The sequence below is a fragment of the Spea bombifrons genome, chromosome 4 (genome assembly GCF_027358695.1).
Source record: "Spea bombifrons isolate aSpeBom1 chromosome 4, aSpeBom1.2.pri, whole genome shotgun sequence".
Lineage (NCBI taxonomy): Eukaryota > Metazoa > Chordata > Amphibia > Anura > Pelobatidae > Spea > Spea bombifrons.
In genome coordinates, this window is record NC_071090.1 from 14,261,958 (window position 1) to 14,283,472 (window position 21,515).

Here is a 21,515-nt window from a genome sequence, read left to right on the forward strand (position 1 = left end):
GCCCATATGTATACCCACCCGCGGCACACAAAATAGGATTGTGAATACCGTCTCCTGCGTGATAGATCTAACGGAAAAAACAGTTGATCTAACCGGATCTAACGAACATCTATGAAAATCCATAAAAAAAATTCCAAATTTCAGTTGAGGGGGGGCCAGCCCATATGTATACCCACCCCCGGCACACAAAATAGCATTGTGAATACCGCCTCCTGCGTGATAGATCTAACAAAAAAAACTGTTGATCTAACCGGATCTAACGAATATCTACCAAAATCCATATTTTTTTTTTCAAATTTCAGTTGAGGGGGGGGCAGCCCCCCTCATTAAATATGCAATATTTCAGTAATTAGACTAGATCTAACAAAAATTTTGTCTGATCAAACCTGATCTAACGCAGAGCTATCATAATCAGTAACATTTTGTTGACATTTTTGTTGGGGGGGGCTGGCTACGGGTTAGCCCCCCCTGAAAAAGATTGTTAATATTGCCTATTTTAGAGTAGATCTAACTGAAAAAAAATGGTTGATCAAACCTGATCTAACAAAGATCTAACAAATGCAATGATCTTTTATAAAAATTATTAATATGGGGGGGCTAACCCGGGGGAGGTCCTGTAGTGCTGGTCTTGGCTTCATCAGATTAAACACAGACTCTGATATCACATTAATTTGCGCTCCAGTATCTAGTTTAACCCCTTAATGACAAAGCCCGTACATGTACGGGCTCAAAATGCATTGTTTTCAATGGGTTTAGGGAACGCCCATTGTTCTTAAGGGGTTAAATGGCATCTTTATATTTTGTACCTGCAGTGTAAGGGTGTAAGGATCCAGTCATCTGTTTGTTTTTCATTCTGCAGTGTGTCTACATAGAATTCCTCTATAGCATTTTCATTCAGTGTGTGAACTTGCTTTACTGCACTTCTGCAGCAGCGTGCAAAATGATTTAATTTAACACATTTATTACAGTTCTGTCCATATGCGGGACATTTTCTCTGTTGATGTTCAGTACCACATCTATTACAAAGCTTTTGCTGTTTATCTATATCCATTCTGCTTCCTTTTGTTTTGCATCATTTTATTCTATATTTTACTTTTTTGCTCACTCCTCAGTTGATCTACAGTACATGTTTCAGTAACTAACTCTTTAGCCTGTGATTTAACTGTTTCAGCTGCTCTACACAATGCTAAGGCCTTGTCCGGATTCAGGTCTTGCTCTCTTAGTAGCCTTTCTCTCAGTCCATTATCTGGTATCCCACATACAATTCTGTCTTTTATTAAATAATCTGTTAATTCTCCAAACTCACATGTTTTGCTCTGATTTCTCAGCTCATTTACATACTGATCAATCATTTCTTCTGGCTTCTGCATGCATGTAAAAAATCTGTGCCTTTCATATGCAATATTCTTCAAATTTATCCATTAGGCTAGGTTTCCACTTGGGTTTATTTTTGCAAAAATGCCCATAATAACGCCAATTCAGCCACACAGCGTTTTGTTAGTGAAAATCACTGTAAGATCCGGATCCCTGTAAGATCCGAATCTTTGAATGACTCTCTGCCTTCAGTGACATCACTCGAGTAGGCAGGCAGGAGGGTTCATTGACTAATGAAAGGGGTGGGGCCAATTGTTAGTGTGCCTGCACGGAGGGACTGGGAAACAGTAACTCCTGTGAGTCACACTGAGTGATCCGAAGATTCGGATCATGAATCGGATCATTTCAGTGAAAGAGTCAAAATGATCCGATTCACTTTAATGTTCCGAACTTCCCATCACTATTTAGATGAACAGCCTTTTCTTTAATCAGTAAAAACATCACTTGTAGAGTCCTTGCTCAACTAACATCAACATGTGCTCACAGAAACCCCTCCTACTCAGGAAATCCCCTGCCTATTAAAGCAACACAGTCCTTTAATATGCACATATCACTACACTCAGCAACTGAACTCACAGTAAGTATAAGATTAATGTTTGGGGTGCTAAAAGTTAGGGGAGGTGGGGGTTAAATTAGGGACAGTTATGGTTAATAGGGTCTTTATGGTTAATTTAATGATGAGGACCGAGGAGTTTAACTTAATAAGGTTAAGGGTCTTTAGGGTTAGAGTGCCCTTCCAAACTAGATTATTTGTCATCTTTTACCCTACACACTTCCACCAAGGGTACATTTGATGGGAAGGCATAGCTTGTTTAGATATATACAGTATATTTTAGGGTTGCAAGACTGTAGTACCTCTGTCTCTAAATTGGCCAGGGGTATTCATTTATAAATGATTATTGTTTTAGAGAAGTTTTGTTTTTAATATTTTACTAATTGTTCATTCTTCATGTTTTACATGCATAGAAGTTTACCATTCATACCCATTAGCAGGGGGTGGAGGAGAAGGTGGTTTAAAGGGGCATATTCTCCCCCAGATGGGACAATCATCACCACCCCCCCATTTGGTTATTAGTTGTTTCCTGAAATCTGGATAGTAAAATTGTGTGACCGTTATCTACGTGGAGAAAATCACTCCTTCATTTTATTGTAAAACCTGTGGCATGTTTGCTGTTGTTATCTACAAATTACTTCTGAAAAATGTTATTCCAATTTGGTATCATGTTCTACAATTTAATTTTATGCTGCTTATGATGACTATTCTTAGTGAGGAGCACTTTGTTTTTTTTTCTATATTGGTGCTCAAAGGCAAGTTATGATTTATATGTAACATTTTGATGTTTCAGGCTGCCACTTTTCCAAGCAAGCGCCTTTGCTTTTTTGGTTCCAGCAAGAGCAATATTAACATTGGAGAAATGGAAATGTCCACCTGAAGGTAAATATTCTTTAAGACCGGTAGATATAGGTGATTAATTGGTTAGTTTTACAGATGACGTGTAAAGGGAGAATAGGGCCAAGGACCTATCCTTGAGAGATGTCTCCAGAAACTGGAAGACATGAAGATGTCTTGCCATAGAAAATGACAAACAATGATTGTAATGGATGCTGGACCCCCATTTTAGAAAGTGTATTGGGACTGCAATTTTACATTGACTTACAAGTGTTACATTGTAATATTTTTTACTTTCACTCCCTTGTTTTCATTTCCACAGTCGTGTGAAAAAGTAAGTACACCTTCTATGGTTTTACAAATTGGGACGTATTAACAATCATCTGTTCCTTAGCAGGTATAAAAAATAGGTAAATACAACAGATGAACAACACATGACATATTATACCGTGTCATGATTTATTCAACAAAAAGAAGCCAAAATGGAGAAACCCTGTGTGAAAACTAATTGATTACGATTCAATAGCGTCTCAAAACCAACTTTAGCACCATTAATTTAAAGTGATAGTCTCTCACATTGTTGTGAAGGATTGTTGGCCCACTCTTCTTTACATCATTGCTTCAGTTCATTGAGGTTTCAGGTTTATGCACAGCTCTCTTTAACCTCCCAAATAACCCAACAAACCCATGCATAGTATCAGTATCACTGTACTCAGGAGATGTTACTGAACACACATTGAGGTTTGTGTGACCAGGAGCGGTAAATTGATACCTGAAGTAAAATGTGTGTGGGAAAAAACACAAGAAGTTTTTACTGCGGCAAACTGTAACAAAGGCTGGTGGTAAAATGTGTGCATGGAAAAAGTTAAAATACCAGCATTTGAAATTCCCAGGGGTGTATATTTTTCAAAAATATATGGTTTGATGGGGTAAATTGAATTTGTTGTTTAGTTGATTAATATCTGCTGGAGATTTAGTGGACTATATTCTACTAGAAAAAAGATTTAGTCGATTAAAACTAGACTAAAACAATTCAGATGACTAAAATACGACTAAAACTAAAATGGCATTTTAGTCAAAAGACTATGACTAAAACTAAATTGAAATTTCCCTTCAAAATTAACACTGCCCCAGAGGAAGTGCCGGAGAGAAGCAGAGGTTGTCTGCATGCATCGTGCAGATGTTCACCGGCTGCCAGAGAGGAGGATCCAGGTCCCCTGCAGCACTGAGGGCCGCTTCTGCCCACCACTTCCGCTGGGGTTCTGTGATGGAGTACCGGAAGGTCATGTTAGCGCTCTGTCATAGAGGCCGCAGAGGAAGTGCCGGCTGTAAAGGAGGCTGTCTACGCGAGTCTTGCAGACGCCCACCGGCTGCCGGAGAGGAGGATCCAGACACTGCAGGGAATCTGGATCTTAGTCTTATAAGATGACCTTGAATATAAGAAGAGGGGTATTTTTCAGAGCATTACTGTTCCAATAAAGTTGTACTTCAGTAATGCAATTCTACTACATCCATTCCAACATTTCAAAATGTGAAAGAGGGACACTTTTTTTTTATCGCTCTCGCACAACTCACCAATACAAGCAATTGCACTTTACAATGTAGCGCTTGCATTGCCACTTAAAACATGCTTCATTTTTTGTTTAAATCTTTTTATTAGCAATGGTCACCAAGCAGAAACAAATGACATAAAATTCAATGGCCGCACGGTCAAGAAACTGGAACAGTACGCGCGCAAGGTCAAAAACATACATGGAGAGCACTAGTAAAGTCAACGCCCACATACATAGAAGGTGTATAACAAGAAGCGCCGAGTATAACGTAATATGTCGTATACATAGAGATGAACCAGGAAGGTCCAATCATACGAATGCTCGGCCGACCATGGAAACAATATGGTGACAACAAAGCGGTTTTCTATTTTTACACAGAAGTGGCGAGAAACCACTCCTGAACGAGAGGGGAGAGACAAAGAGGGAAGAAAAGGAGAGAAAAAAGAGTAGGAAGGAAAGAGGGGAAAAAAAAAAAAAAAGGGTCTCCAGGAACCTATAGGCGCAGAACGGAATGGACCCTAACAGGATCCATGAAGGTAGATATCCAGGGGTCCCAAATCACCTCGAATTTTGGCACTTCATCACGCAGGGCAGCTGTCTTTTTTTCCTTAGTGAAGATATGCCAGATGTTAGTTGTGATTTCTCTCTGCGTGGGGGGAGGACCCTTCCAGTGTCTGGCTATTGCTTGTTTCACCGCAGCGCATACACGGTGAATAAGGCGAGAAGCGGTGGGGGACAGAGAGTCCGTTGTGTCCACGAGCAGCAGTGCAAGTTCAGGGGATGGCGTGATGATAACGCCAAGCGCTCGTGACAACATGTCAAAGCAGGAGGACCAAATCGGGCGAAGGTGGTTACACGCCCACCAGACGTGGAGGTAGGTACCAGGTTCCCCGCAATTCCTAAAGCAGCCGCTGGCACTCTCCTGAGCCATGCGCGAGAGTCTCACAGACGATAGATACCAGTGGGCTACAACTTTATAAGACCTTTCACAGATGACCGTGTTGGCGGTGAGCTTGTGAATGCGTTCCGCGGCCTCATCCCACGATACGTCGGGGATTTCCTCCTGGAGTTCCTTATGCCATAAAGATCTGTAGGCCGGCGGCTGAGGAAAGAGCACAGACACAAAGTGAGCGTAGTGTATTGATATAGAACCTCGGAGGCGTTTGCGGAGTAGAAAACGCTGTTCGAAGGTCGTGAGGGCCGATAGATCCCCGGCACGAAGCAGTGATTGGGCAAAATGGCGCAACTGCAAGTAGCGAAACAGTTTCGAACCGGGGACACCTTTAGTCTCCTGGAGTGCTTGAAAGGAGAGCACCGTATTGCCTTTAGCCAATGCCCCAAGCCTGGTCAAATCAGCATCTCGCCACCACCTGAATTTAGACGCTTGAACAACATCCTGAAACAGGGGATTGTGCAACAAGGGCGACATCTGGGATACGGAGCCCATGAGGGATAATTTACGTCTCCATTTGCGCCAAATGGTAAGAGTAGTGGTGATCGCCGGTAAAGTGGGAGCCCCCAGGAGAACCAGAGGGTCCAGCCAGGGGACCACACGAAGGTCTGTGCCAGGCAGAAATCCGCTTTCCACGTCGATCCAGGGGAGAGTACCTGGGGGGAGGGACCAGGCTTCCAGTTGGGATATCCTGGCCGCCAGATAGTACAGGTAGAAATTGGGAACTGCCAGGCCTCCAGAGTGTTTTGCTTTATACATAGTGTATCTGTTGATCCTCGAGCGCCTGGAGCCCCATATGTAGCGGAATACAGATGCTTGAAAAGAGTCAATCTCGTCCCGTCGAACTGGCGATGGAAGGGCACGGAAAAGGTAGAGGAGACGGGGCAAGAGAGTCATTTTTACCGCATAGATACGACCCAACCACGAGATAGGGTATTGGGACCAACGTTTAAGCTCTTTCCGAAGGGCTGCGAGGAGCGGAGTATAATTAGTCCTGTACAAGGAGTGAAAGTCATTGGTGAGGTAGACACCCAGATACTTCAACCTGGAGGGTTGCCAAGTGAATTTAAATGAAGTCGCAACAGAAGAGCGGATTTGATCCGTCCAGTTGACATTAAGTGCCTCACACTTAGTCTCATTGATTTTATAGCCGGAGATCCGTGAAAACTCTCGAAGAGTGCCATATAAGTTAGGAAGGGAAACCACAAGGTTGGTAAGTGTAAGCAAAACGTCGTCAGCAAAAAGGCTTAACTTGTACTGAGTGTCCCGGACCACAATCCCCGTGATATCTGGGTGTTGTCGGATGGCCGCTGCCAGGGGTTCAATGCAGGGGTTCAATGCAAACAGGAGCGGGGATAAAGGGCACCCCTGACGGGTACCGTTCTTGATGTTAATAGAGGAAGATTCACAGCCCATCAGGGCTATCGTCGCGGAAGGTTGGTCATAGAGCGTACGAACACCCCTCAGGAAGCCTTCGGTAAAGCCAAACCTCCGCAAAACCTCCCACATATACCTCCAGTCGACCCTATTGGGAACAAATCCCACCTGATCCGGATGCACCAAGAAGGAGAGAACAGTCCCCAAGCGGGTCGCCAACAACTTTGCAAAAAGCTTAATATCCGCGTTGATGAGGGATATGGGGCGATAGCTATTTTCCCCTCCTTGTGTATGACGATGATTTTGGCCATTTGCATTTCTCGAGTCGGGGGCACTCCTGTAAGGAACAAGTTGAACATTGAGAGCAGACGAGGCAGTAACTGACGCTGGAATTTCTTATAATAAGAGCCTGGAAGGCCATCAGGCCCTGGGGCTTTAGATGCCTTGAGGGAGGCAATGGCGTCACGAAGTTCCTCCTCGCTAAAGGGCTCGCCGAGTCGCTCCACCTGGGCCGTCGATGGTCTGAGCAAGGATACCGAGTCCAGAAAAGCGTGAAGATGAGTCGGGTCCTGGGCCGTAAGGGGAGCCTTCTTGCCATCATAGAGGGTTTGGTAAAAAGACGCAAATTGATCCGCTATATCGCGGGGGTGGACCCAGCTTTTGGCATTCGCGTCAATAATCTTCGTGATATTTTGTGCCTTCCTCTGAGAGCGCAATCTCCTGGCCAGCATCGTGTCGGGTTTGTTGGCCTTTTCAAAGAATCGCTGTTTAGTGGCATTCAGCGAGTGCAATACGGCATCACTGAGGAGAAGGTTCAATTACCCCTTTAGTTGGATCAGGTCGCGCAGCACAGCAGCATCCAAGGAGTCCTTGTGCTTCGCTTCCAAAGCGCTCACTTTGTTGGCAAGGGACGTGATAGCCTCTTGGCGCAGCTTCTTGCGTCGTGCTTTGATACGTATAAAGGAGCCTCTAATATACGCTTTATGCGTCTGCCAGATCAAAAGCGGGTCCATATCAGGTGTGTCGTTAAACGAAAAAAACTCATCCAGGTCGCCCGAAATCTCCTCCAGCACCGATGGATCCGTAAGCAGAAACTCGTCCAACCTCCAGTGTTTGGGGCCCGGGCGCCAATCAAATAGGCGATAGATGCATTCTACAGCTCCATGATCGGACCAGAGAATAGGGTGAATCTTTGAGGAGCGGACCACATTAGCTTGATGCTGGGCCACGAACAGATAGTCAATTCTCGAGTAGGATTGGTGAGGATGTGAGAAAAAAAGTATAGTCCAACGCCCGCGGGTTGAGGAGACGCCACACGTAAACTAAAGCCGATGTCGTTGCAAAGTCTTTGAGATGTTTAGAATTGAGCGGAGGGTGGGCCAGCAGAGCAGGGCCCCGTCTGTCTAAGTGTAGATCCCAGAGCGTATTGAAGTCACCCCCAACAAATAGTTGATGATCTTTCAGAGGCAACAGGGAGTCCGCTAGGGTGGAGTAAAAAGATGCCGCCGAAGTAGAAGGTGCATAAACGTTAAGAACTGCTATCGGTTTATTGTGCAAGAGACCCGTGACAAGGAGGTATCTGCCCCATTTATCCTTCTTGGTCGAGTGGTGTTGGAAGCCAAGTGTCGTGTTGAGAAAAATGCTCACTCCATTCTTCTTTTGTGAGGGGTGAGTGGCATAAAGTGGGTACCAAAACGCTTACCCCAGTATTGGGGGAGGTGAGAGGAGCGTAGGTGAGTTTCCTGGAGGAGGGCAATGTCGGCATGGAGTTTGTGGTAGTAGGTCATCGCCAGTCTCCATTTCTGGGGAGCGTTGAGCCCCTTGACGTTGTGGGAAACAATCTTCACATCACCAGACATTTAACCCGGTGGGGAGAAAGCTGAGAAAGGCTGCCTGGAGACGAGAAAAAAAAAAAAAAAAAAAAAAAAAAGGGGGGGGAGAGGAAAGCAAAAGAAACAGAAAAAGAAAGAAAGAGTAGAACAGAAAGCACACAGCACAAAACATGATGCATATAATGGTATAGTGTGCAAGGCTGCACATAACAGAACAACCCGGCTAGCAACCTCCCACGCCGAGATATCGGCGGTAGCAGAGGCTTAGCGCCAGACTGTGTGAAGACCAGCATCGGTCTTAAAGGGGAACTAGCGGCACGCTCAACCTCAATGGCCTCCATGGCCCTCAATAACGTGAGGCTACCTCTAGGTAATGAAGTGTAGGTGTGTGCCAGAGGAAGACAAACTTATGTACGAACGCCGAAAATAAATGCCGATAAATGGCGATAAATCATAAAACATAATAACGGTAAATAATAAAAAACGCGATAACCCGAAAAAGAAACAATAAGCTACGGTGAACCGGAGCATGCCCCTATATCGAAGCCACCCAGATGGAACCTAGTAGGCATAGCGACACGGTAGGGGCTGCCCGCCACAGCACAGCAAACGGAGTCCGCGGAGTCCGCAACCCCCCAATACCCCAAAGGATACCGAGCTGGTAGTGAGTCCTGAAGCGTGACGGGTCTCCCTGAAGTGGACGAAGCACCAAAGCGACGAGCAGGCTGGAGAGCCCGTCTGCGGCGGGGGCTGTCGAAGAGCGAGACGGCGCCAGAAGTGAGGTGCACTACAGCCAGGTGGGCAAAGTGGTCGAGCCCAGGATGGGCAGGAGAGCCGGAGCGGTGCGATGGTGCATCTCGAGGGCCGGAGTCTAGAGAGATCCCAGCCTAGGAAGCTGCTCGGGAGGAACTCGGGACGTCCGTCCAGTCGTCCGGCGGGGTGGGTCCACGGTCCTGGCGACTTCTTTTGCGGCCCGATGTTAAGGGGGGAAGACCCAGAGCATGAATGAACTCCACTGCCTCCGACGGGGACCTAAGGAGAAAGCTGGAACCCTCCTTAAGGACCTGGAGCGCGAAAGGGAATCTCCATCTATATGGCACATCGTGGGAGCGCAGGTGAGCCGTAACAGGCTGGAGAGCCTTGCGCCGTTGGAGTGTCCTGGGCGAGAGATCCGCATAAAGTTGGAGCTCAACATTATCGAGACGCACCTGTGCGGTTCTAGCTGCCTTCATGATGTCCTCCTTGAGTGCGTAGTCGCGTAGTTTAACAGTAATGTCCCTGGGATTGTCAGTCGTCTTGGGTTTAGGCCGCAACGCTCTATGGATCCTGTCCACGGCAACTTCTGACGGCGGGACATCAGGTAAGAGCTGTAGGAGAATCCTGCGCAGCACCTCATCGGCGTCTTGGTACGTCTCCGGAACGCCCCGAATTCGAAAATTGGCCCTCCGGGACCTATTCTCCAGGTCCTCCTGGGCATCATGAAGCGCATCAATTTCGAGGCAAAGAGCAGCCACCTCCGTCTCCAGCACGTGCTGTCCCCGTCGCAGGTCAGTATGGGTGCGCTCCAGTACATCCGTGCGGGAACCAATAGCTGTGATATCATGTGTCAGTTGGCGCAATTCGGCGTGGATGTGTTCCATCAGGTCCTTCTTGACCGATAAGACCAAATCTTTAAGTTCCTCCGCGTCTCGCTTAGTGCAGGAAACCAAAGCGTCGTCCGCGGTTAGGCCCGACGCCGCCATCATGGGAAGCGCGGGAGCTGCGGCCTCAGGCGTCTTCTTCTGGAAGATAGCTGGCACTGTCTTCCTCTTCGGCAACTTGCGAGAGCCCCCAGTCATGCCGGGCGTCTCGGCTGTCAGGTAGCGAGCAAAATATCAAGGTAGGTAGCTTTTAGCAGTGCAAATTATAGGGCGTCGTGGAGGAGCAGGTTCACTGCACGTCCATCTTGGAGTTCGGCCGGCCACGCCCCCCCAACATGCTTCATTTTTTAGGTACAGTCATGCATATTAAAAATAACCAACACATTGAATTTAATGTCCATGAGGCTCAGCCAGACATAATACTAACATGATGCTGGCTGACCATCATGGGAAGTGCAGTTAACCGTAGATAAACCTGCAGATGTTAGCTGTGAACTTAAATTCCCATGATTCACAGCCAGCCAGGTGTCCACCATAACGCTGGCTGAGCAGCATTGGAACAGTTGTCCACAGCAGCAGAGATTTTTTTTTAATAAAAAAAAAAATGCTATTGTTAGCCTCCCTCCCAGGTTCCTACCTTTCTTGCCTGGGGGAGGCTCATCTGCTACCTGCTGGGCTATGGGGGCACTCTCCTGGGCTGGCAATCGTGAGGAGGGACCTGCTCCCTCCATGCTGTCTCTCACTCCTCATCAGGGCAGGGGGTAGTAGTAAGTTACAGAAAGGCTCTGTCACAACAACACCCAGACACATACACAAGGACAGGTTCTGCCTCACTGACACCCACATCCAGATGGGCTAAGCTCCAACAAAAAAAAGTATTTTCCACACTGCTTTGTCACCCTAATGCCTCCACAATATCAAAGCAGACAAATCAGGGCATAATCTTGAGAAAAATAAAACAAAGGAACCAGTTAACTGAAAATAGGTTGTTTCCCCGTATAGGTTTATCTTGCCAATTAAGCAAAGGGAAAATAAAGTTATTGACTAACAGTCCAAATGTTACCAGCAAAGAAAAATAAAAAAAAATCTGAATTAGCTACCAAAGTCTTGAGGTAAGTAAGTGATAACTGGGGAAGATAATTCTTTAATGGAGAAAAGTACAGCAGTTAAGAAACTGGCAGGCTGTGGAAGCAGAGTAAGACTGGATTCAATTAAGGTTTCACCAGGTGAGTATAAAGCAAATGAAGTCCATAGGTAAATCCAGGAATAAAAGGTAAGTAAGCAGTTCAAACTGCAGGTATTCAGAGTGAGGCAAGTAGAAGTGAGACTGGTTATTCTGAGATGTTAGAAGGTTAATATGAGAGCCACAGGAGCAAAATAAACATGCTGTAGTCAGCTCATTAAGAGTGCACATGTTCACCCTTAAATAGGCTGTTAATTGTCAGTGGACCTATGAACTTGAAGGAAAAGTAGAACTAAAATATTTAAAGAGGCAATATGCCTAAAATGCATGTTCCTGACTTTGGCTTTCATGCTCCCTAGTAGTCGTGAGCATTCATATTTGGGAGAACATGAAAACAAACACAAATGTTCCGTTTTCGTTGTTCAAACCAAATACCGAATAAATGAATATGACAGCGGATAAACGTACTAAAGACGAAGATTCACAACATGAACAATCTTTGTTTCTTTGTGTTCGTTTTTGCGTTGGGCCCGCTATTGTAGGTAAGTTGCAAATGTTAGGCAAGTATGTAAAATTAGTCTCAAGTTCCCTATTCAACTTCTTATACACGTTCATTTATTGATTTCATCACCGGTTCTTGGTATTTCCATGGCAAACATGCAGAAAATATGAAGAACGTATACGAATATTCGCCAAAAGCGAACATGCAGGCAGTGTACATGTGTGTGTGTATGAGCAGTGTATATATAAGTTTATATGTGTGGGTCTGTATAGGCAGTAGTAGATATGTGGGTGTATGGGCAGGTGTGTGTATGGGCAGGGTATATATATATATATATATATATATATATTTATATATATATATATATATATATATATATATATGTATGGGCAGCGTGTGTATGGACGGTTTATGTCTTTGTGTATGGGCAGGCATATGTAAGACAGTGTATATGGGCAGGCACGTGTAAGGGCAGTGTACATGTGTGCATATGGGCAGGCATGTATAAGGGTAGTGTATATGGGCAGGCCTGTGTAAAGGCAGTGGATATGTGTGTGTGTATATGGACAGGCATGTGTAAGGGCAGTGTATATGTTTGTATATGAGCAGACTTGTGTAATTGCAGTATACATGTGTGTAAGGGCTGTGTATATGTGTATGTGTGTGCCTGTGTGTATTGGCAGACTTGTGTAAGAGCAGTTATATATAGGCAGGTGTGTGTATATCGGCAGTGTATATGAGCAGGTGTGTGTGAGGGCACCACTGTATGGGCAGGTGTATGTAAGGTAGTGTATGTGTATTAAGACCAACCATCTGAATACATGTATGGCTGCACAGCCACCGCAGCCGTAAAAGAGATCTGTGCTTTTTGAGGCACAGATCTCCCATCCACTGCTACCTGCCAATCAGCACCGCACCGCATGTGACAGACCAAGAGCAGAGAAAGATCATACTGTGGACCTGCAGACAGACTGACTCAGAGTCTCAGAGGCCAGGAACTGGAAGGTAAGTGGATTAACATACACGCATGCAGCTATGAATTGGGACACGCTGGGGAGGGTATGAAGGCGGAAATAATGCTGGTTATAGAGACAAAGGGCAGGGCCGGACTGGCACACCGGGAAACCGGGGAGGTATAAGGACACAACAGAGTGGTTGGAGCATCACATAAATCAATACAAAAAGTAGGTGGCTGGGGGCAATACACACGGGTGGGGGGTGGATACATTAATACTATAGGAAGGGCCTGCATGTGGCATCAATACACAAGGTGGCAAACAAAAAAAACCAAAGCAGCGTCGAAAGCTTTTTTTTATGCTTTGTGTAGATTAACCCAGGTGTCAGAGTGGCAGAGCCTGTCCTTGTATGTGTTTGGGTGCCGGTGTAGCAGAGCCTGCCCTGGTGTGTTTGGATGTTGGTGTGGCAGAGCTGTTCCTGGTGTGTGTTTGATCTTCTGTTTCCTGGCATTTTACTTAATGTAGGAATAAATTGAACTATTTAATTTTAACTTATCCAGAGATAAAACACCCTCCTGAATTTGTAGTCAGTTCAGAGGACAATTCTTTATAGGCTCAAAAATCACTAAAACAGTAAAGGTATTGTGTTATTTACTCTTTCAATCTACATATATTATTAAAAGATATCTCAGAAACTTGGATGTTGGTTCTTCAGAGTTTGTGAAACGCAATTCCTAATTTCATTATACAGGGCACTATATTTTTGGTTTCACAGTCCTTCCCCGTTAAGGTAGAATCTTTTACACACACCTGCACTGGCGGACCAAGTCGTATGCAACTTTATGCATTTTTTTTCCTGCGTATAGTAGCAGTACGTATGGGTTGTTCTTTCCCCTCAGGACAAGCTTCTGAAAGACCAATCAAAACGTAAACTCCTCCCCATAAAACTGGTAGAGGCCTCAGTTCTTTCTTGTCCCTCGTAGGGTGAACAGCTTTGTGGATTCTTCTGACGGTGCGGCACATGGGTTGTTGCCGGGGGGGGGGAGTGTTTGGCTGCGGTTTAAACTTCCCGGGTGTAAGTTCCGTGCTGCGCGCCTCATAACTGGCTTACAGAGGCAGCGTTCACTCTGTCCTTTTTGGTTACAGAGGAGGAGCATGTGCAGCTGTGTGGAACGCACGCCCGGGTGGCTATTCGTTCCACTGTGATCCTGTAGTGCGATCTTAGCATGCGTGGGACAGTTCATTTTTATGGCGCCAATTCTGATGATTTGGCAGCCTATTTTAAGCTGTGCAAACCTGACTGACCACAAGAGTCCACACGGTTGTCTTGCATTGGTTTTAATTTGGGTTTTATCTAAACATGTTGAACCCTTCCTCTCCAGAAACAGACAAACCTGCTCCTCCTGCTAAATAGCTGCTTCTAAAGCTAGATATCTAGCCTGTGCAGAGTGTAATATGCCGCTCCTGGACGGCTACAGAAAAAAGACTTGCCAACAATGTGCTGCGGACATCTTGGCAAAAGAAAAGCAAAAAGACATGCAGTCATTCTTATGCTGGTTCCAAGATAATTTATTCCAGACCTTTCAGCATTTAAAGCTAAATCTCCTGCACCTGAGTCACCTGCAAAAGGCATTAAAGGCTGCATCGTCTGACTGTTCTTCAGGAGAATGCTCCTAATTCCTAAAGACTAATTCTTATGATTCAGAGGACGGATTTGGCTTTCCACCTCAAGAAATTGACAAGTTTATTAAAGAAGTTAATTGCGTTCTTCAGTTTCAACCGAGAGCAACTAAGAAGGGTTTCCCCTTTTCCTCCCAAATTAGTGGAATTGTTGCAGGGGGAGTGAAATAACCCCGGCAAGCGAGCTTTTATTTCTAAGCGTTTTAAGCAATTCAAGTTTCAAGCAGATATTAAATGGCAAAGGTAGAGATGCAAGTTGCACAGTTATCTAAGTAAACCGCGCTTCCTATAGGTGAGATAGCGGGACTCAGCTATGGATGAGAGAGCCGAAACAGCCGTTAGGAGAATGGTTCAGGCAGCTGCGTTTCAGAGTAAAACAGCTTCAGCGGGAGCAGCTGTTATCAAGCCCTGTTGATATAGAAAATGGAAGATTACTTTATGACCAGACGGGCAGTATGGCTTGAACAAGGAAGACTTTTTTGGTTTGCCATTGGAAGGCAAGAGAGCAGGGGTCGCCTGCAAAACTTTCAGAGAGCATGGTTTCAGTCTACAGAAAACACATGAATAACGGAGTGGTCTAGACAAATAGTTTTTGTAGGCTACAGTTTTTTTTCACTGTTCCTCGCGATCACTTCCTGTGTTTCTCTTATCTTACAAAAAGTAAGAACAACGTTTTGTCGGCAGCGGTGTTGAAGTTGTTAGTGAAAGAGCATCAACCTCGGAACATCAATGGAGAGGAGTGTATTCTCAAATTTTTTTCGATTTAACGACCATCTTTCATCGTTGTATCGCTTTACAACATTTCAGAATGGAAGCCATTATATCCGTTTCCCACATCATCCGAGAAGGAGATTTCATGGTCACTATAGACCTAAAAGATGTGTATCTACACGTCCCTATGGCAGTAAGTTCCAGGAAGTTCCTGAGATTTGCTATAAGAACAAAGAATGGCCTGAAGCATTTTCATCTCAAATCTATTCTTTTCGGTTTGGCTACCGCTCCACAAGTCTTCACAAAGCTTCTCAGAAGATCACACGGATCAAACTATCTGCAACGATATCCGATTTGTATAATCAGGAAAGCAATGAGTCTCCTGGGTTTTTAACCTCTAACACCCCAGCAGTAAGATGGACCCGGTCAAGAATGAGGCCACTTCAGTGGCAGATCCTTTCCAGCTGGTCCAGGTCTCAAGAGGAGTTAGATTCTAAGATCCAGGTGTCAAGAGTGTTTCTCCAACAGCTCAATTGATGGCTTTGTTTTCAACCAGCAGACTGGTCCTTTGTCACAACAGACGCGCCAGAGACAGGTTGGGGTGCTCACCTTTGGTTCCACAGAGCCCAAAGAAGATGGTCGTCAGAAGAGGCAAGCCAGTCATACAACTAAAAGGAACTGAATGTAGTTTTTCTAGCACTAAAGGTGTTCAAATCGTGGAATTTGTTCCCCCGCGTAAGCTTCAGTCAGACAATGTGACTGTAGTAGCTTACCTCAACAGACAAGGAGGCACAAGGGCTTGGAAGCTTCAATGTCTATGTTCGGAGTATTTTTTGTTATGGGCCCACAATCATCTGAGAGATCTATCGGCATGTCATATCAGAGGGCCTTCAATACACTAGCAGACGACCTGAGCAGGGGAAGATATTCTCAGACAGAGTGGTCTCTGAGCCCAGTTATTTTTCGACAGGTTGGTCGTCAAGTTTGGGTGTACAGAAGTAGATCTCATGGCTACAAGACAAAACAGAAAACCCCTCTTTTTGCATTTCTCTACAAAATAGACTATTCTCATTTTCTAGACGGCTAACAGCGATATGGCAAATCAACCTAGCCTATGTGTTTCCGTGGTAGCTCTGATCCCGCGTATCCATCAAGAAGGACAAAGCCAGGGTGCTTGCAATCCTTCCCTTCTGGCCAAACTGGGGCTGGTTCTCGGACCTGCTCCAGATCACGATTTGTTCTTGGGAACTTCCAGTATCCCCAGATCTACTGGGAAACCGCAATGTCCATGTACACACCATCCAGATGTTTCGCTTAACGGCATGGATGCTGCAAGGCTAATTCTAAAGGAGAAGGTATTCACGGTGCTATGGCCAGTCGGTTGTTAAGTTCGGTTAGAAGGTCTACATCAGAAATTTACCTCAGAACTTGGAGCAAGTTTTTGGAATGGTGCCAGGATCAAGAGTTCCATAGATATCCTCCCTCTATTCTAGTCATATTGCAGTTTCTCGAGACGGGGTTCAGTGCAGGTCTCCAGGTGGCTACCCTGAAGAAACAAGTGTGTCCGCCCTCGGTCACTTCTTGCTTTGGTCTTGGCCTTGGATCCCTTTTATTAGGCGTTTTTTGCAAGGCTATTACTCTACTAAGGCCTTTTTCCAGGTCTTCCGTTCCTCCTTGGGATTTATCTCTAGTTCTTCAAGCTTTGTGTTCTGTGTCATTTGACCCTCTACAGGAGATATTTTTGAAAACTCCTCTCCCTAAAAACTGCATTTTTTTGGTCGCCATCACTTCAGCTAGAAGAGCGGGTGAAATTCGGGCTCTCTCGTCATCCAGTGAGTTCATTGTCTTTCATCAGGATGAAGTAGTTCTGCATCTCCGACCGTCCTTCCTCCCTAAAGTCTTGTTGCGGACTAACATTAGCCAGCCTTTAGTGTTACCCACCTTTTTTCCTAATTCTTCTTCTCCAGAAGAGATCATGTGGCATTCTTTTGGATGTTTGCATGTCTATTTACAACGTACTGCAACAGTTCGTGCGTCAGACCACCTGTTTCTTCAGTTTCATGGGAAATCTGCGGGCCAGGAGGTGTCCAAATCTACTCTGGCTAGATGGCTTGCTGATACTATTCGTTTAGCCTATGTATCCCCTAAAGTGGATGTATCGATTCATATTAATGCGCACTATACTAGAGCTATGTCTGTTTCCTGGGCAGCTAAGGCCTTAGCTTCCCCAGAAGAAATTTGCAAAGCGGCAAACTGGTCTTCATGGAATACTTATATTAGACATTATAGGCTAGACCTTTCTGCAGTTCTGCAGACCTTTCCGTAGTTCCCTCCCTTATACGTTGGAGTGAGTAGTATTTCTTGTTATTACTGAGGGCTCTACCAGTTTGCTGGCTTTTATGGGTAAGAGGGGAGGAGTTTACTTTTTGATTGGTCTTTCAGAAGTTTGTCCTGAGGGGAAAGATTCTCTGCCTGCAGTTTAAATATTATACACTGACATATACCACACATGCTCATTCTAACACTCCACACACATACATACATACACTTTCACACAAACATACTGGCTCACAATTGCCCTTGCAGCCACACACTCAATTTCCCTTAGACTATCTCTCTTCTTTCTCTTTATCTATCCTATTCTTCATACAGTATATCCCTATCCATCTTGTTATCTCTCACTTTCTCCTAATCTCTCTTCGTTTTCATTATAATTTCCCTTTCTCACTCACACCTTTTCCCTTTATATTTCCTCCTCATTTTCTCACAAATTACTTCTTTATCGCTCCCTTTTCTTGCTATCATCTACCCCCTTTCTTACCCATCTCTTTTCTTTCTTCCTCTTTTTTTCAATCCTGCGGTGACAGAGTGAGGTCTATTTATTTAAGGGACAGACCTCGTGTCCCCTTCATTTCTGCAGCTCTTACATCAGTAGTTGGCAAATGAATGGAAACTATGTTAAATGATAGGATTATTGAACAACTAAAGTCACATGGCCTTCAAGATCAAAAAGAACATGGATTTACTTTGGTAAGATCATGCCAAACTAATCTTATTAATTTTTTGGATGACTACAATAATTGATCAAGGTGGTGTAGTAGACATTCAATATCTAGTTTTCAGTAAGCCTTTTGATACTGCCCCACATAGAAGTCTTATAAATAAACTGCAATCTCTGAGTTTGGATTCCAATAATGCTGAGTGGATTAGACAGAGGCTGGGTGACAGACAACAGAGGGTTGTAGTCAATGGAGCATATTGGGAGCAAGGTCTTGTTACCAATGGGGTACCTCAGGGATCTGTACTTGGACCCATTGTATTGAATATTTTCAATAGTGATATTGCAGAATGTATAGATGGGAAGGTATGTCTTTTTGCTGATGGCACAATGATTTGCAACAGGGTTGATGTTTCTGCAGGTAAATGGCAGGTCAAATGGTAAATGATTTAGGTTTGTGTACAGTACTGGATACCGTATCTCCAGAAGGATACAGAAACTTGGAAGAAAATTCAGAGAAGGGCTACTAAAATGGTTCATGATTTGCAGGAAAAACCATACCAGGAAAGGTTAAAGGATCTTAACAAATATAACCTAGAAGAATGACGTGATGGGGTATATGATAGAAGCATTTAAATACTAAAAGGGAATCAACATGATAAAGTGACAAAATAATAATGGTAGAGAGACTACCACAACAAGACAACATAGTCTTAAGCTAGAGGGGTTTAAAAGTAACATCAGGAAGTATTATTTTACTGAAAGGGTAGTGGATGCATGGAATAACGTACCAGTAGAGGTGGCAGGACCTGTATCCCGATTGGGTACACTGGAGAGGCCTGACAGCCAGCCTCCACCCTATTGACTTTGTAAAGACTTCTGTGGCTACCCCCAGCAGTATATCATCTCATCACTTACTGAGGGGATTATCCCTGGCAGACAGCCAGGGTCTGCAACCAGGGAGTGGCCGCCATTGTTTTTCTTTAATATCAGATCCCCTCACCCCATGGTGCACTACTATGTTGTCCCCTCCCTCCACCAGTTCCACCACTACAGACGTTTACCCCGGCCAAACCTTGGAACTGACCCTATTGTTAATCCCGTTACTGCCCCTGTTGTCTCTGGGAGGCAGATTAAGGGGGGGTTTGTATCCCAATATATTGTTTTATGTTAATGGACTTGCTGGCTATATCCAGCCCTGTGTGTGAAAAATAAAGCAGTCTTCGTTTTTGGTTATACCCTACACTGAGTCTCGGCTTGTGACAGGGAAGCCGGGCAAAAAATGTGTTGTCCCAGGCTAGGGAAGCACAAGTCAGCAGAGGTAGTCGGTCGGACTACGCAGTGCTTTACTGCGCTGACAAGGGCAGCACAGAGGCTTACCCCAATAACAAGACGAGACTCGTATCGAGGTAAAACAAGAACTAACTTTACTGAGGAAACAATCACCACCAGACTCCAAGAGCCTTTCAATAGACTGGCGGTGACCAGCATGCATCACACCATATGCAAAACACAATATGCAGATCATATGCAAATTAGTTATAACAGAAAATCACATAATAATATTGGTCAGACAGGCAGGAGAAAGGCTAGAGAGCTCTGGCTCTCTTACTGTTGTCACCCTGTACCCCTAATCAGGTACAGGGTGACTTACACATAAATCCAAGCAAAGGGACTAGATATTGCACTGCAATTAGTGTCCACTGTCACCTGCTGGAAGTATGTAAAACAATCCAGGGGTCCACCTTCTATAATGGGAAATACAGCCTCCAGGTGCCACCCAAGTCAGGGAGGCCTAAGAACTGATGCATGAGAAGAGGAGCACACATAATTTCCCCTAAAGGGAATCAGATTCTCCAGCTGACATGATCCTGCTAAAAGCAGCACTGTATATGTATATATCAATGTTACTCAATACTGGTACTATTTTTCAGAGCTTTACTTTTCTGTATACTTTTTTTGTAAGGAATAATATTGCTAAGGAACTGAAAGCTACAAGATTATATCCCACACGTATAAATATAAAGCAATGACTTTTGGTTTTGTGTAAGTTTTTCATAGTTGACTTATTCACTAAAATACATTAACATGTATAGTTTAAAGAATATAACCAGAGAAGAATATATGAAATTGAGAAAAAAAATCCTTCACTGAAGTTATTTGATATAAAATAATTGTAATGACCATCATTTTTGTACTTTCAGAAGCAATTTATGGAAATGGGTCTGCACCATTTAATACTTCACACATATGGCAACCAAGAATTAGAGAGGTAAGACAATAGCTTTTATATAATGTATTAATTTCCATCATAACCTTTCTACTTTGGTTGAGATAGGGAAAAGATAAATGACATCAAACACACTTTGAAAACAAAACACATAATTAACATAACATATTATTTCAGTCCATTTAAATGTTTTCATCCACAGCGCATCCACAGTCCATGCACATTTTTGTGTTTTTTTAACCAATCACAGCTACAGAAACATTCAATAGACAAAGTTAATGTCAAGAAATATTGCCTTTGTCAGTGTTTTCTTTTTGGGGAAGTGTGTGTTTTAATTAATTTAATTCAGTATTATTATTTTGTGGCTGGCTGCATGATTTAGTGGGGAACTGATATATTTGTAGTTTCACCACATACAATTCATTCTTCTGTAGTGAAGACCTTTTTGGGGTACACTGTCTCCCATACTAACATATGTGCTGCTCTGTTTTTGGCAGCCAATCCTAGATGTACAGTCATGATACTCTTATAAATGTGGCTGAATTCTGAGGTTTGAATTTGTTAGTGGGAATATTTCAAAACCTAAAATATAATCCTACTTCACCACAGAACCTTTTTGTGAAACCACTATTTTTCAATTAGGGCCCAGGTACAAGTACCTTCTCCACATTATGCACCTGACAGCAATATGTGCTTGCCAAAGATAAGCCATCAGCATGAGAGACTTCAAGAAGTTCATCCCCAACTCAAATTTGCTAAAATGTATAGCCCCAAAAACAATTTGTGTGGATAGGTCTTAACCTGAAAATTTACACTCACTGGCCACTTTATTAGGCAAACCTTGATAGTACCGGGTTGGACCCCCTTTTGCCTTCAGAACTGAATGGAAACATTCCTCAGAGATTTTGGTCTCACTTGCTGCAGATTTGTCGGCTGCACATCCATGATGCGAATCTCCCGTTTCAAGGTGCTCTATTGGATTTAGATCTGGTGACTCTGGAGGCTATTGAACTCATTGACAAACCAGTTTGAGATGATGGGAGCTCTGTGACATGGTGCATTATCCTGCTGGAAGAAGCCATCAGAAGATGGGTACACTGTGGTCATAAAGAGATGGACATGGTCAGCAACAATACT

At 44.2% G+C, this 21,515-nt stretch overlaps 1 protein-coding gene across 1 annotated transcript in view; it reads left to right on the top strand.

Annotated features, from left to right (window-relative positions):
• SLC23A1 (solute carrier family 23 member 1) overlaps positions 1-21,515 on the top strand; it is a 129,399-nt gene that overhangs the window by 38,516 nt on the left and 69,368 nt on the right. Inside the window, exons 4-5 of the mRNA XM_053465375.1 lie at positions 2,721-2,809; positions 20,353-20,420. Coding sequence (XP_053321350.1) covers positions 2,721-2,809; positions 20,353-20,420 — 157 coding nt within the window. The remainder of the gene's footprint in view (positions 1-2,720; positions 2,810-20,352; positions 20,421-21,515) is intronic.